At 48.9% G+C, this 17,280-nt stretch overlaps 1 protein-coding gene across 1 annotated transcript in view; it reads left to right on the top strand.

Moving 5' to 3' along the window:
• DNAH14 (dynein axonemal heavy chain 14) overlaps positions 1-17,280 on the top strand; it is a 530,612-nt gene that overhangs the window by 492,588 nt on the left and 20,744 nt on the right. The window contains 2 exon segments of the mRNA XM_065589985.1: positions 11,465-11,662; positions 16,358-16,557. Of these exon segments, the coding sequence (XP_065446057.1) occupies positions 11,465-11,662; positions 16,358-16,557 (398 nt within the window).

The following is a 17,280-nucleotide window of genomic DNA, read 5'->3' as shown; positions in this document are numbered from 1 at the left end:
CCGAAGGCAGCATCGTCCCTGGACTGCTGCACTAGTGCATAGTGAGCTGTAAACGTGTGGACTGATGACCAAACCGCCGCTCTACAGATGTCCTGGATCGGAACTTGCGCCAGGAAAGCAGTCGAGGAAGCTTGGGCCCTCGTGGAGTGAGCGGTGAGGTGCGGTGCTGAGACACCTGCCAGGTCATAGCAAGTCCGGATGCAAGACGTAATCCAGGAGGATAGGCGTTGTGAGGAGACCGGTGAGCCTTTCATTCGGTCGGCCACTGCAACGAAGAGTTGCGTCGTCTTTCTAAAGTGCCTTGTGCGGTCAATATAGAAGGCCAGGGCCCTGCGTACGTCCAGAGAATGCAAACGTTGATCCTGGCGAGTAGCATGTGGCTTAGGATGAAAGACCGGGAGAAATATATCCTGGTTGATATGAAAAGGAGAAACCACCTTAGGGAGAAAGGCAGGATGTGGACGAAGCTGCACTTTATCCTTATGGAAAACCGTGTAAGGGGGCTCGGATGTAAGCGCCCTGAGTTCAGAAACGCGCCTTGCTGAGGTGATGGCTACGAGGAAGGCTGTCTTCCAGGATAGGTACAGAAGTGAACAGGTGGCCAGTGGCTCGAATGGAGGACCTGTGAGCTTGGAGAGAACCAGGTTGAGGTCCCACGTCGGAACGGGCTGACGTTGTTGTGGGTACATCCGGTCTAAGCCCTTGAGGAATCTAACGACCATCGGGTTAGAGAATACCGAGGATGCGAGTTCCCCTGGGTGAAAGGCCGATATAGCGGCCAGGTGAACTCTAATTGAAGATATCGCCAACCCTTGCTGTTTTAGGGAGAGGAGATATTCCAATATGAGAGGAATAGGTGCCTGCAACGGGGACGTGGCTCGTTGTTCGCACCAACAGGAGAACCGCTTCCACTTGGCCAAGTATGTGGTCCGTGTTGAGGGCTTCCTACTGCTCAGCAGAATCTGTTGGACAGAGTGCGAGCACTGCTGCTCTGCCTGGGTGAACCATGGAGCAGCCACGCCGTGAGGTGGAGTGATTGCAGGTCGGGGTGACGCAGGCGGCCGTGGTCCTGAGAGATGAGGTCCGGGCATAATGGAAGCGGGATCGGTGTCTGAACCGAGAGCTCCAACAGCGTGGTGTACCAATGTTGTCTCGGCCACGCTGGGGCGATCAGAATCACCTGTGCCTGGTCTCTGCGCAATTTGAGCAGTACCTTGTGGACCAGAGGAAACGGAGGGAAGGCATAAAACAGGTGGTCCTTCCAGGGAAGGAGAAACGCGTCCGAGAGGGAGCCCGGAGCTCGACCTTGCAGGGAGCGGAACACGTGGCACTTCCTGTTGTCTCGAGATGCAAACAGGTCTATCTGGGGAAACCCCCACTTCTGGAAAACGGAATGTATGATGTCCGGACGGATAGACCACTCGTGTGTTTGAAAGGACCTGCTGAGTCGGTCCGCCAGAGTGTTCTGGACTCCAGGGAGGAACGATGCCGTGAGATGGATTGAGTGGGCGATGCAGAAGTCCCACAGGCGAATGGCCTCTTGGCGTAGCATTGACGAACGTGCTCCTCCTTGCTTGTTGATGTAAAACATGGCGGTGGTGTTGTCGATGAGAACTAACACACAGCGGCCACGTAGGAGATTGAGAAATGCCTGGCACGCCAGGCGCACCGCCATCAGCTCCCGAACATTGATGTGCAGGGCTAGCTGGGGTGCAGTCCACAGGCCCTGGGTATGGTGTTCGTTGAGATGGGCGCCCCAACCCAGGGATGAAGCGTCTGTGACCAGGTGCAGAGAGGGTTGTGGGGCGTGAAACGGCATCCCCTCGCAAACCACCTTGTGGTCTAGCCACCATGTGAGGGAGGTCAGGACCGAGTTCGGGACCGTGACCACCATGTTCAGGTTGTCCCGATGTGGGCGGTATCTTGATGACACCCAGGTCTGGAGTGGGCGAAGCCGAAGTCTGGCATGCCTGGTTACGTACGTGCAGGAAGCCATGTGACCCAGCAGGGTGAGGCACGACCTCACCGTGGTAGTTGGGAAGGCCTTGAGTCCTTGAATGAGGCTCGTGATGGTGCAAAAGCGATTGTCTGGCAGGATGGCTTGTGCACGTCTGGAGTCTAGAACCGCGCCGATGAATTCTATTCTCTGTGTAGGTTCTAGAGTGGATTTGTCCTTGTTGAGTAGGATACCCAACTTGTTGAATGTGTACACTATTATGTGGACGTGATCTCGAACTTGTTCTTTGGTGCGACCGCGTACCAGCCAGTCGTCTAGGTACGGGAACACCTGTATCCCTTGCCGACGAAGGTACGCTGCCACGACAGCCATACATTTCGTGAACACCCTTGGGGCCGAGGATAGGCCGAAGGGAAGGACTGCAAATTGGTAGTGTACCTTGCTTACCACGAACCGCAGGAAGCGTCTGTGAGGCGGGTAAATTGCTATGTGAAAGTATGCATCTTTCATGTCGAGGGCGGCGAACCAGTCTCCAGGATCGAGGGCAGGGATAATGGCCCCCAAAGAGACCATGCGGAACTTCAACTTTACTACGAATTTGTTGAGTCCGCGCAAGTCCAAGATGGGTCTCAGACCTCCTTTGGACTTGGGAATGAGGAAGTAACGGGAATAGAATCCCCTGCCCCTTAACTCCACTGGAACCTCCTCTATGGCCCCCATAGCAAGGAGCGTGGAAACTTCCTGTATAAGAAGTTGCTCGTGAGAAGGGTCCCTGAAGAGGGACGGGGAAGGGGGGGAGGAGGGGGGGATTGAAGAAAACTGGATAGCATATCCCCTGTCCACCGTGCGAAGGACCCAACGGTCCGAAGTTATAAGGGACCAGGTCCGGTGGAAATGGGAAAGGCGATCCCGAAAGGATGGGGCTGGATCCTGTGGGATGACTGGGGCGCCGTCCTCGACCGCACCTTCAAAAGTTCTGCCTGGGGCCTGAAGGTGGTCTAGGTGGCCCCTGGTTCTGACCAGGTTGAGGGCCGGTCCACCTTCTTCTACCACCTCGCCCTCGCCTCCGGGTCGAGTCCTGTCTCTGACGAGGCGGGGGGGGGTAGAAGCGCTGAGGCTGCGGTCTAAATGGCCTGCGCTGAGGGCCCACAACATGCATCCCCAAGGAACGCATGATCGTCCTGGAGTCCTTGAGGCTCTGCAGGCGAGAGTCCGTCTTTTCGGAAAACAGCCCTAGTCCTTCAAAGGGCAGATCCTGCAGGGTTTGCTGCAGTTCCTGAGGCAGACCCGAAACCTGGAGCCAGGAGATCCTCCGCATAGCGATACCTGAGGCCAGGGTTCTCGCAGCAGAGTCCGCTATGTCTAAGGAGGCCTGTAAGGAGGTCCGAGCCACCTTCTTACCCTCCTCCACCAGGGCTCCAAACTCCTCCCTGGACTCTTGGGGAACCAACTCCTTGAACTTCCCCATAGAGTTCCAGGAGTTAAAGCTATAGCGGCTCAAGAGCGCCTGTTGATTAGCCGCTCTAAGTTGCAACCCTCCGGCTGAGTAAACTTTACGGCCGAATAAATCGAGGCGCTTAGCCTCCTTCGATTTGGGCGCTGCGGCCTGCTGACCGTGGCGCTCCCTTGCGTTCACTGATGCCACCACCAGTGAACACGGCTGGGGGTGGGTATACAAGTACCCGTAGTCTTTAGATGGAACAAAGTATTTCCTTTCCACCCCTCTCGCTGTGGGTGGGATAGAGGCAGGAGTCTGCCATATCGTAGATACATTGGCTTGTATCGTGCGGATCAGGGGTAACGCCACCCTCGATGGGGCATCCGCTCCGAGGATATTCACGATGGGGTCGTGCACCTCCACTACCTCCTCCGCCTGCAGGTCCATATTACGGGCCATCCGACGCAGAAGATCTTGGTGAGCCCGAAGATCTATTGGAGGTGGACCTGTGCACGATGTGCCCGCCACCGCCTCATCCGGAGAGGAAGAGGAAGATGCCTCCGGTGGGACAGGATCCAAGGGAGGGTCCTGGGCTCCCTGCTCCTGGGCCGGAGCATCACCTGCGCTTGAGACCAGGGCGTCAGGTGGTGCGGACACAGAAGCCTCCATGCCCCCTGGCGGAGGCCGAGAGATGGTGGACTCCGGGGCTCTTCTGACGGAGTGACCGGAGCGAGAGGTCGAAGCAACTGGAGCCCCTTGCGCCTGATGGTACGCCCACGGGGTCCAAAACGACCAGTGAGATGGGCCATGAGAATGGTCCTCTGTTATGTTCTGCCAATGGCCCAAGTCCTGTTCCTCGGCTTGCCCTTGAGGGGGGTATGCCGGTCTCGAGAGGTCCTCCGAGGAGCGAGACCCCGATCTCGATGGCCATGGCGGTGCCGAGAGCGTCGAGACGATTCCCGTGGGCTGCGGTGCCGCACGGTGCCGGTCTGGAGATGATCTATCTCCACGCGGTGCCGGCGATCGGTGCCGGGACCGCGACCGGTGCCGATGACCTCGTCGGTACCGGGAGTCGGATCTGGACCTCGACGAGGACCTGGAGTATGCCCGGTACCGGGAGCGGCCTCTCGACGTCGAGCGGCGACCGTAGCGGTGCCGAGAACTACGTCTCGACGTTGATCGGTGCCGACGATCATAGCGGTGCCGAGACGTAGAGCGGTGCCGCGAAGAAGATCTTGGCCGCGAGTACGACCGGTGCCGAGGTGATATTCGGTGCCGGGACTGCGAGCGGCGTGGGGACCTGCTTCGGGACCTGGATCGGTGCCGAGGTTCCAGCCCTTGCGATGGAGGGCGCATCAAGGCAGGTTTCCCCCTCGACTGGACCGGGCGAGGCAACGGTGCCGTCGGTGCCGGTGGTTGAGGCGGTGCCGGCTCCGTGAGAGCTATTAAGTCTCTCGCCGCTGTGAAGGTCTCTGGCGTCGACGGGAGGCACTGTATCACCGCCTGCCTCGGTGGAGACGCCGTCTGCACCGGACTCAACGGCCTCGGCGCCGGAGTCGACGGTGCTGGAGGCACCTGTTTCCGGTGCTCCACCGGCGTACGCGGCTCTACCCCCGGCACTGGGGGAGCCAGCGTCTTCGGCACGGAGGTCCCCGTCTTATGGGCTTTCTTATGCCCTGGGGATAATGACCGGCGCCGAGGCACTTGCTGTGCTTTCGGTGCCGACGAGGTCCGGTGCCGGGAAGGCTCATCTGACGCCACTCGCGTGGTCGTCATGGCCGGTGCCGCCGGGGCACTGCGCACCGAGGCGCTAGGTGCCGGGGCCTGACTTGTAGATGGAGCGTCCGGACTAAGTGCCGCCTCCATCAGGAGTTGCCGGAGCCGAAAGTCCCGCTCCTTCTTGGTCCTTGGTCTGAAGGCCTTACAGATCTTGCACTTATCTGTTTGATGGGACTCTCCCAGGCACTTCAGACAGGAATCGTGCGGGTCGCTCGTGGGCATAGGCTTAGCGCAGGAGGCGCACAGCTTGAAGCCGGGAGCGTTGGGCATGAGCCCGGCCCCGCGGCCGGGGGAGAAAGGGGGAGACGACCCCCTTAATCCCCTGAACTATTATAACAACTAGACAACTCTTAAAACTATTTAACTATAAACACTAGGACTATAACTATAACTATAACTGCGAATAACGAACTAAGCTAGGGAGAGTGGAGAACAGCTAAGCAGCGCTCCACAGTTCCAACGACCGTCAGGGGCGGTAAGAAGGAACTGAGGGGGCGCCGGGTCGGCTGGGGTATATATTCAGCGCCATGAAGGCGCCACTCTAGGGGGCTCCACAGCCGACCCGCCGGTGTTGCTAGGGTAAAAATCTTCCGACGATCGTGCACGCGGCGCGCACACACCTAATGGAATGGATATGAGCAAGCACTCGAAGAAGAACTGTATTACTATCACAGTCGCCTGTCTCACAGGTATCCAGAATATTACTGTGGATGCACTCGGCAGACACTTCTTCCAAGACCACGAATGGGAAATAGATCCCAACATATTATATCACATATTCCCCCAATGGAGCACCCTCCAAATAGATCTGTTCACCACAGAAGTAAACAAGCAGATTGGGTTGCCAGTCCTTAAGGGATGCTTTTCAACTTCAGTGGTCATCAGCCTACTGTACGTGTTCCCCCTGACTCCTCGAATAGGCAGAACATTGCTCAAAACAAAGAAAGAACAAGGCCAAATCATCCTAATAACCCCCACTTGGCCCAGGCAAATGTGGTTTCCTTACCTCCAACATGCTGTCTGATCATTCTCCACAACACTCCCTCTGACAGGTTGGATCACAGAAACCCCCTTGGGAACTGCCAACTGAAGCGCCAAGACTACTTCTGCCCCTGCTTTCCCTGCCAGCTTGGGACTTCAGCACCCTGTCTTGTAGAGCCAGACACGCCAGTCTGCTCCAACACCGACCCAGAGTCTGAACCACGTGCCGCAAAGCTGCAGACTTAACTGAAAGCCACTTAAGAAGTGTTCCTGTCTATAACACCCAGATGCCCAACTCCCAATGGGGTCCAAACCCCAAATAAATCTGTTTTACCCTGTATATAAGCTTTATACAGGGTAAACTCATAAATTGTTCGCCCTCTATAACACTGATAGAGAGATATGCACAGCTGTTTGCCCCCCACCCCCAAGGTATTAATACATACTCTGGGTTAATTAATAAGTAAAAAGTGATTTTATTAAATAAAGAAAGAAGGATTTAAGTGGTTCCAAATAGTAATAGACAGAACAAAGTGACTTACCAAGTAAAATAAAATAAAACATGCAAGTCTAAGTCTTAAGAAAACTGAATACAGATAAAACCTTACCCTTAGAGGAATTCCAGTAAGCTTCCTTTTACAGACTAGTCTCCTTCTAGTCTGGGTCCAGCAATCACTCACACCCCCTGTAGTTACTGTCCTTTGTTCCATTTTCTTTCAGGTATCCTTGGGGGTGGAGAGGCTCTCTCTTTAGCCAGCTGAAGACAAAATGGAGGGGTCTCCCAGGGATTTAAGTAGACTTGCTCTTGTGGGTGGAGACCCCCTCCTCTCTCCTATGCAAAGTCCAGCTCCAAGATGGAGTTTTGGAGTCACATGGGCAAGTCACATGTCCATGCATGACTGAGTTTCTTACCAGCCAAGCCACATTCCTGGGAAAGCTCCGATGTGGATTGGCGTCTTCGAGTTCATTGTTGACTTAAGTGGTTCTTGATTGGGCACTTAATTTGCACATTCCTTTCTCAAGAAGCTGACCAAATGCTCTACTAGGCTAGTTAAAATCAAACAAGTACACACCCAATATTCATAACTTCAAATACAAAAATGATATATGCATACAAGTAGGATAAATATATTCAGTAGATCATAACCTTTACATAGATATGTTACATGGCATATGTAATAAAAAACATTCCAGTTATGTCACACATACATTCATAAGCATATTTCCATAAAGCCTTATGGGGTGCACCATCACACTCTCCACCTCCTCTCCTAAAACCGCGGGACGATTCTTCACCCCAATTTCAAAATTCTTCGTCTCAAAGTGTGATTAAGCGAGGGCTCACTGGGTAGAGATAACCTGTTCACTCAATGTAAAAGGAGTGCTACTACACAATAGTAAACAATCTACTTGCTACATGTATTGTCAGAAATGGACACATTTTGCCAGTTGGTGTGGCCATAGACAGCATTCACCAGTGACTGCATCACTTCCAGATATACTAGATTACACCTTAGCCCTAAAAACTTACGGTTTACTGATGAGCTCGATAAGAGCCCACCTAGTAGCCATCAGAGCCTTTCACACACACCCATACAGGGCTATTTCATCTTTAGCCTCCCAACTACAGGATGGTTCCTCAAAGAGCTTGGAGACCTCTACCCAGTGGTCCAACATCCATCTCCAATATGGGACCTCAGTCTGGTCCTTAAATGCCTCACAAGACTTCCTTTGAACCTCTGGCTTCTTGTTCACTACTCCATCTGTTGACAAAGACAGCATTCCTGATAGCCATCATGTTGGCATGACAGTTTGGTGAGCTACAGGCCCTGATGGCATATCCCCCTTTCGCAGTGTTTTTTAAGGACAAGGTCATGCTTCAACCTCACACCGAATTCTTACCTAAGATCTCTTCTGCAGTCCATCTCAGTCAGACAATTCACTTGCCTGTCTTCTACTCCAAACTGCATCTGAACCCCCAGGATGTAGTACTGCATACTCTGGATGTCAGAAGAGCTCTAGCTTTCTATCTAGACAGAACAAACCCCTTCAGAAAGACCGAAAAGTTATTCATCTTGATAGCAGACAGATAAATGGGTTGGCAATCTCTAGCAAGAGACTTTTCAAATGGATTTCACACTGCATTAGCTCCTGTTACCAATCTCACAACATTGAGCCACCCTAGCTCATATGCACCTATTCAACAAGGTCCATCGCCCCTTCCACGGCCTTCCTTAATAACGTACCAATCATCGAAATATGTAAAGCTGCCACTTGGGCTTCTGTGTGTATGTTCTCTGAACACTATGCAATCACCCATGACTCCACTCTGACACGATATTCAGCTCGATTGTACTCTCTGCTCTACTGGATTCAATTCAGAAGCCCCCTCCACCTTAGAGGGTACTGCTCAATAGTCACCTAGAGTGGAGCACCCACAGGGACACATATCTTGAAGAACCACATTTACAGCACAGGGTGAATAACCATTTCTTATCCCATCAATAAAAGGATTGTCATCATCTGATTCCTCTTTAGACTTCAGCAGGAGGCCTTCACTGAAGAATAGAGCAAGTCAGCAACAAGACAACAATAACAGTAAAGGCAATACAAACTAGCCTTATTATGAATGTAAAGATTTAAGTTCTAATTACTTTCCTTGGTATCCTCCAAGTTGGGTGAATCAACTGTGGCATATTGACCCCCATGATCACAGTATCTACAACATTCAGGATGAGTTCCCCACAATACATGGAGCATACATGTAAGTCACTTAATTCAAGTTCTTGAGTGTCACATCATTCTCCTCCTTGGTTTGTGGAATCAGAAAATCAACAGAATTATAGTGATAAAGATTTCCCTACCTACTCAACTGGCGATGTGCCAACCAATCACTGTCCAGCCTGTTCCTCATTTCCTCTGTCAGGATGCTGGCAAGGTCCATCACCCCAATCTCCAGCTCAAGGCATGGCCCTTTGATGGTTCCAAAGCTTGGAAATGACCTATTCCCAGTATGTAACAGTGATCCTGTTACATAGCAGGAAGCAAACTACTTTCACATATATGTTCAAAGGTGGAAGCAATTCTAACTCTGGTGACTTGAAACACATTACTTCTACTTCTACATCCTCTCCACTACCACTTGTGTGAGATTACATCCTAGAACTAAAGATGTCAGGATTATCTCTAAACTCCATAAAGGTGCATCTCGCAGCCATCACTGTCTTCCATCATAAGATAGAAGGTTGTTCTGTTTTTGCTCATCCTTTCCCAAGAAGGGTTCTCAAGGGAATGAGTAACCTCTTCCCGCAAACCACATGGTCTACATCGGCATGGGATCTCAACCTTGTCCTCAAGTGCCTTACAAGGCCTCCCTTTGAACCCATGCCCATCAGCTCTCTTCATGAAAACCACATTCCTAGTGTCCATTAGTTCTGCTCGGAGAGTGGCAGAGATTGGGGCTCTAATGGCCTACTCCCACCCCTTTATAATCTTTTTCAAAGATAAGGTTACGCTATGACCGCACCCAAAATTCCTACCAAAAATACCTTCAGACTTTCATATAAACCAGCTTATCCACTTGTGAGTTTTTTTTCCAAAACCACACCAGGACAAAAGGGAGGCGACATTACACACGTGATGTCAGGAGAGCACTAGCCTTCTATTTGGATAGGACTAAGTCCTTCAGGAAAGCTCCCAGACTATTTCTCTTCATTGCAGACAGATCTAAGGGATCCTCAATCGCTAAACAAAGTCTCTCTAAATCGATATCAGACTGCATTACCTATTGCTATCGTTCTCACAACATTCAGCCTCCTCCTAGAGGATGAACACACTCCAGATCTCTCTCCACTTCCATAGACTTCCTCAAAAACATTCCAATCACAGAAATGTGCAGAGCAGTGACTTGGACATCTGCTCATACATATGGTGAACATTATACAGAATCAATGTCCAATGCCATATTTGGCTCCACTGTCTTATCCTCAATTCTAGACTCAATTCCTAAGCCCCACTCCTCCATTGGGGCACTGCTGCAGAGTCACCTGCAGTGGAGCACCTATAGGGACACTACTCGAAGAAGATAAGGTTGCTCACCTTGTGCAGTAACTGTGGTTCTTCAAAATGTGTGTCTCTGTGGGTACTCCACTACCTGCCCTCCTCCTGCCTGCTTTGGAGGTCTTACCAATGAGCTCTGAGATAGAGAAGGAACTGAGGATGGTTTGCCTGCAAAGCACTATATAGCCCTGATGCAGGGCATAAGACGGGGAAAGAGCAGAGTCAAATGGACACTGCTACCTAAAATCTCTGATCTGAGGCGCAGGAAGTGCAAATACACCTACAGTGGCACACCAATAGGGACACACATCTCGAAGATCTACAGTTACAAGATGAGTCAACTTTTATTTATTTTAATCTGTTTTTATAGTTAGTATCCAGCTAGTAGGGTGCTCTTGAAGGATTCAAATATATCATGAGGTTCTGATAATGATAAAGCTTTTGATACGGTCTCCCACAGTATTCTTGCCAGCAAGTTAAAGAAGCATGGGCTGGATGAATAAAATAAAAAAAGAGGACCCTCCACGGGCCCTGGCCCCGCCCATTTCCCACCCCCAGCCCCGCCCCAACTCCGCCCCTTCCCCACCCAACCCAGCCCTAACCCCGCCCCCTCCTCCCTCCCACTCCCAGCCACGCGAAAAGGGCTGCCCGAGCGCTACCGGCTTCACGGTTTGCCGGGCAGCCCCCAGACCCTGCGCCCCCGGCCGGCGCTTCCCCAGCGCAGCTGGAGCCCGGGAGGGGAAGCGCCCAGCCGGGGGCACAGGGTCTGGAAGCTGCCCGGCAAACCGTGAAGCCGGTAGCGCTCGGGCTTCGGGCAGCCCCCATGCCTCCGGACCCTGCGCCCCCGGCCGGGCACTTCCCCTCCCGGGCTCCAGCGGCGCAGGGTCCGGAGGCATGGGGGCTGCCCGAAGCCCATAGCGCTCGGCTCTTAAACAGAGCCGAAGAGTCAGGGGAGGAGCAGAGCAGCCGCGGCAGGGGAAGTGCCCGGCCGGCATTTTCCCGGACATGTTCGGCTTTTTGGCAATTCCCCCCGGACGGGGGTTTGATTGCTGAAAAGCCGGACATGTCCGGGAAAAACCGGACGTATGGTAACCCTAATTTAGTTGGGGATTGGTCCTGCTTTGAGCAGGGGGTTGGATTAGATGACCTCCTGAGATCCCTTCCAACCCTGAGATTCTATGATAACATAACCACAAGAGTCAAGTTAAAGTAACAATACTAATGCTTAACTTCAATCTTTTCCTCCAAAGGTTTCCATACAGATGTTGGGGATGCTTCTGGCAAACCAAGAACAGATTCCTTGGCAAGCAATATGTTATCTTACTGGAGAGATAGCTTATGGAGGTCGTGTGACTGACCACTGGGACCGTCGTTGCTTGCTCAGCATTCTGAACAATTTCTATAGCCCTGTTGTACTGCAGGAGGGTTTCGCTTACTCTAGTGACGGGGTAGGAAAAATATTTTTTCTCTCACTATTCTCAGGTGTTGTAATAAGTTGTACTTTTATATTGCATATTTAAAATATTTTCAGCCTTATAAATTACTGAACTTCAGATTATGGGCGTCCAAATCTAAATTTTGAATGGCAATTAATTGTTAAACTTTATTATGGCACAGAAGGCTCTCGTCATTCAGATTATATACATGCATCTGTATGTATTTTTGGGAAACAGTTGGTGAAATATAGTATACTTAGCTGCGTAGATCTGAATTACAGTGGTACACTTTGATTACCATACTTGTATGATTTTTTGTAAATAAAATAAGAGCTCAAGGTGCATCTCTATGGTCAAAAAGCACCCCTGTCGTTTTATGTAGTTGCATGTGACTGATTTAGTGGCAAACGTCTGGAAATGGGCAACAGAAGGATTTATTTGCACTGTTAGCTCCTAGGTCCTGTTTTGCTGTGGTACCAATAACAAAATGACCCCCCTCGTTTTTTTTAAAAATCATGTGGAATGATGTTTAACTACAAAGGGGTATTGAAAAATGGCACAATGTGGTAGTGAGATTACAATCACACTTTAAAATACATTATAATGTCTCCATTTAGTAGTCAAATAGATGCACCAGGATATGAAATGGCATCTGATCCTTTTAAGACCCTCTAGCTAAGCAGGGATACAGGCACTAACTCAGAAACAGTTACCCCTGAGGAACATGGGAATTTATTGTGAGTAGAGATTAAATTAAAGCCTGTTTATAGCAAAACCAATGTAGAATTTTTTTTTAAAAAATTGATTCTTCATGGGCTTCTGTGAATTCCCATTTAGGAGATTTTGCACCTCTAGCATGGAGCTGCAGAATGATAGGAAAGAGTTATGTCCATTAGGGAGTGCAGGAGCACTCTTGTGCTAGGATATCATCAGCTCCATCAACATAAGGGAGTGCATCCCCCTGACCATCTCAGTTCCTTAGTCGCCAAGAGCTAAATGGAACTATCTGTTGTGTCTGCAAGATAGTTAGCCTGTTTTCTTCTATTATTGGTTATTTAGAGAGTGAATGGTTGGGGTAATTTGCCTTGGATTATTCCCAAGGCAATGTCAGGTCCCAAACTTGGTAGGGGATTCAGAAAGTATGCAAACCGCTCAGTCCTCATTCCTGAGACTGACACACATGTTCAGTGTCTAGTGTGCCAAGGAGAGGCTCATGTAGTGTCACAGTGCATAATTTGGCATGCCTTCACTAATTGGACAATGAACGACAGATGGTGCAGGTGCCCTGGGCTTCCTTAAGCTTTAATCCGGACTGTCCTAGCAGTCCTTCGGAAATTTCAAAGTCTGCCTCTTCTGCCGAGGGCTTCCATTAAATATCCCATTGCCTCAGCCTTGGTGCTGCACACAATACTAGGCCAAACATCAATCTCCCCAAGACATATATCTGCTGGGGCTGAGCTTCCTGCCCAGCATCTCATCACCACAGGCTCTGTCAAAACAGACTGCTCCGGCAGTGCAGTCTACACTGGTATCAGCATTGGCACTGAAAACTGCCTTGGTGTTCTTAGAATAGACACTGACACTACAAATAAAAGACAAGCTTCCAGATCTCCTCATTGCAGAGAGATGTTTGTTAAAGATAATAATTTAGAGAAGCTCCCTCATGACAGCATTATGAATATAGGAATTTTGGGACATGCCCTGGTGGCAGGGATGGAGAACACAGGGTATGTGTGTACCATGGACGCTCCCAAGTTTTCTACTAAAAGTTTATGCCTTTCTCATTCAGTGGCTTGTTATTTAATGACCCCCAAGATCATTATATCATGTCAGAAATGCCAAATGAGAAAGAGACTGCAGTAATTTTTAGGTTAATTCTGTGTTTGAAACTGATAACAGGAAAGAGGAGCACGTGGAGCAACAAACAAAGAACAACAAAGGCTTTTGTACGTATTTTATGAACACAATAGTAGTTTGATACATTTAAGAAGAGAAGAAAGCCAAAAATGGATATGTTGCAAACTCCATCCAGTCTGCAATTGTCAGGCAATGTTGCAGAGCACTGAAAAAAATTCGGAAAGAGATTTGAATTGTATAGGGGCAGAGATGAAAAGTGATAAAGTGAAATCATCTGTCTTTTTGCATATTGTTGGGGAGGAAGGATTGGATATTTGTAACAACTTTAAGTTTGAAGAAGGTGAAAGCATGAAGTTAAGTAAAATGCTGACCAAATTTGAAGAATGAAACCTTAGGTGCCAGCTCCAGGACTGGAGCACCCACGGGGAAAAAATAGTGGGTGCTGAGCATCCATCTACAGCTCCCCTATTAGCTCCTCCCCACCTCCGTCAGCATCTCCTGCCTGCTGGCAGGCCCCGCAGATCAGTGCCTCCCCCTCCCTCCCCGCTCCTTCCACCCGCTGCAATCAGCTGTTTCGTGGCATGCAGGAGGCTGGGGAGGGGGAGGAGCAAGGACATGGCGCATTGGAGGAAGGAGATGGAACTAGGCAGGAAGAGGCGGGGTGGGGGTGGAGCAGGGTCGGGAAGAGGCAGAGCATGGGTGTGGCCTTGGGGGAAGAGGTGGAGTGGAGGCAGGTCCTAGGGCAGAGCTGGGGGTCCAGCACCCACTGGCACTTTAGAAAGTTGGCACCTGTGAATGAGACCTTTGAGAGAGGCATTTTTTACATGTACACAAAAAAACTGATGATAGAATAGAGCAATGTGTCACAGAATTAAGGAGGCTTAGTGAGACCTGTGACTTTGGTGAGCTGACAGAGACTCTGGTCAAAGATAGCATTAAAGACAATGTTTTAAGAGAGAGACGGCTCCATGAAGGAGATTTAACTTCAGAAAAATCTCTCCATATATGCAAAGCAGCAGAAACTGAAAGCACAGGCCAAAGAGCTGAATTCACTAGAAGGGGTTATTCACACACTAAATACAAAAGAATATAGCCAGAAAAGGTCAGATCAAAAAGTGCAACTACCCACTATGAAAGCAACTGCTGGGTCGAGAGTGAATACAGATTATGAGGAAAGTGTGGATCACAGCATGGCCCCAAACGGTGTTTTGCCTTTGGAAGCTCTATCATAAATGCTGCAGATTCCAAATGTAGAAAAGTCAAGAACATGTAGTTGAAGACAACCTGGTTGTGGAGTTTTACATAGGTGTGCTGGAATCAAGCAAAACTGATGAGAGGGACTGCCAATGACAGTGAATGAAACCATTATTCTACTCAACCTGGACACGGAAGAGCAGGTTAATATTCTGTCTGACAAGATTATGAGAGACTGAAAATAAGACCAAAACTGGGACCAACAAAAATAAAAGTAACTGGTTAGTCTGAAATAAACATACTAGTGGAGGAGAAGTGCATTTCTAGCATCAAATATGAAAACACTACATATAGGCTCACATTCATTGTAGTACCAAAGGATGCGACCAGTATCTCTTGGCTTAAAGACACATTCTGAGCATTACTACACAGTGACTTAGTGCCTGGCAAGTCAGCTTGCTGCATGCTAACTCGCCACGTGGACACTGCTACAGTGCACTCCAGGACTTTTACTACTGCCTCTATAGATTGTCTGAGATAGGATCCTGTGTAGCGATTTGCAAAGCAGCAACATGGAGTTCGGTTCAAACTTTTACTTAGCACTATTTGTTGGATTTGGCATTGTGTCCCATTGCTTGGTTTGGTAAGCTGGTACTACAGTTCATTTTTGCCTAGAATTCCTCATCTACCATCCTCTGATGGGAGCATTGCTTGCTAATCTCCTGTAAGGTGGAATGCACAGAAGCCCTCAAAGAAGAAAGAAGGATTGGTTACTTGTAACTGTTGTTCTTCAAGTATTGCCTGAGTTCATTCACACTGCTTCCTCTCTGCCTCAGAGTGCTTTGTATTTCTGGACTCTGCGGGCTAGGAGAAAGATCTGAGGTGGTCAGGCAGGGGAATATTCTGTTATGAAAAAGCACATCTGCAACCTCTAGGAAAAATCAGGAAAGTTAACTGTGATGCAGAAACAATTGAATTATTAGCTTAGAACTATCTGAACAACACAGTGACAGCATTAATTTAAACAGTTTTCTTAAAAATAACTAACATATATATAAAAAGCAAAAACACCTGTAAGTTGACATACGTTTACAGTGCTTGTGGAAGGAGGAGAATACTGAATTCTTTCCATCTCTTCTTGTTCCTTTTTTGTTATTTTAAAGGAAGGTGAATTGATTTCTTTTATATTAATAGATGATATTTTGGCCCATATATAAACCTTATGAATAAATTATGCTGTTTATTCCTTTGTGTGTATTTGTGTACATTTATGCGTGCATGCATGCATATACATATAGAGAGAAGGATGGGGGAAGGGATATATGCTATTTTTATATAAACAGTACAGAATGATTTGCACTCACAAAAGAATCCCACCACCACCAACACATGTATAAATGCATGTGTTAATCAGATACCCTCCTGCTTGAGCTGTTATTTGCAATATAATTCCATTCTTCTTCAAATTGGCTTTGTGTCTATTCCCACCTGTAAGGAATATCAGGCACCACTGACTTTCAGGAATCTTTTAGAAAAGCAGTCCCTGTTGGGACCATATAAGCAACCTTGAAGAAAAGTTACTTATGTGTAACCTTTTTTGCACTAACCAGCCTTTCATTAAGAAGGGAAATAAAATGTTTGTCATTTATTTTGCAGGTATATCGACCCGTATCTGCCACAGATAGCTTACAAGACTGTAGAGCCTATTTAGAGTCTCTGCCAGACACTGATTCACCAGAGCTATTTGGAATGCACGCCTGTGCTGGAAGAGCATTCCTGGAATCTCAGGCACAAACCTTTATTGATACCATTGTCAGTATGCAGCCAGGAATCAGCATGGACACCCTGATCATCAGGTCAGTGTTTTAAAAAGAAACTGTTTTGGTGACAGAACAAAGCAGAATCTATTACCTAAAAGAGTTCGGAAGTTATTTGTTAGGCTTGCCCACAATTTTAAAGCTTATTTGCATATACTTAACTCTGATTTATTGAATGAGTAAAACAAGGGGAGTAAGGTAATATTTTTTTATTGGACCGACTTCTGTTGGTAAGAGAGACAAGCTTTTGAGCTCCACAGAACTCTTCTTCAGGTCTGGGAGAGGTACTCAGGACTTGTCTACACTTAAAACACTGCACAAGCACATCTGTGCCGCCACTGCAGTCCTTCAGTGAAGACACTATCTATGTCAAAGGGAGGGCTTCTCCTGTCAGTGTAGATAATCCAGCTCCCCAAGAGGTAGCGGCTAGGTCAATGGGAGAATTCTCCTGTCAACCTAGCACTGTCTAAAACGGGAGTTAGACTCATTTTACTGCTTCGCTCAGGGGTGTGGATTTTTCAGACCCCTAAGCAACATAGTTATGCCAACCTATTTCCTAGTGTAGACCAGTGCTTAGGGCATGTCTACACTACAATCTTAAGTCGACCTATGTTAGGTCGACTTACAGCCACCTCAGTAATTACTGCGGTAGCTGATGTCCACACTGCCCTCCTTCTGTCGGTGGTGTGCGTTCTCACCAGGAGTGCTTCCACCGACTGAAGAGGGGCAGTGTGGGGGACTGAGAGCCAGGGGTCACAGCTC

Source organism: Chrysemys picta, chromosome 3, assembly GCF_011386835.1.
Source record: "Chrysemys picta bellii isolate R12L10 chromosome 3, ASM1138683v2, whole genome shotgun sequence".
Classification (NCBI taxonomy): domain Eukaryota; kingdom Metazoa; phylum Chordata; order Testudines; family Emydidae; genus Chrysemys; species Chrysemys picta.
This window is presented reverse-complemented; position numbering and strand designations above follow the sequence as displayed.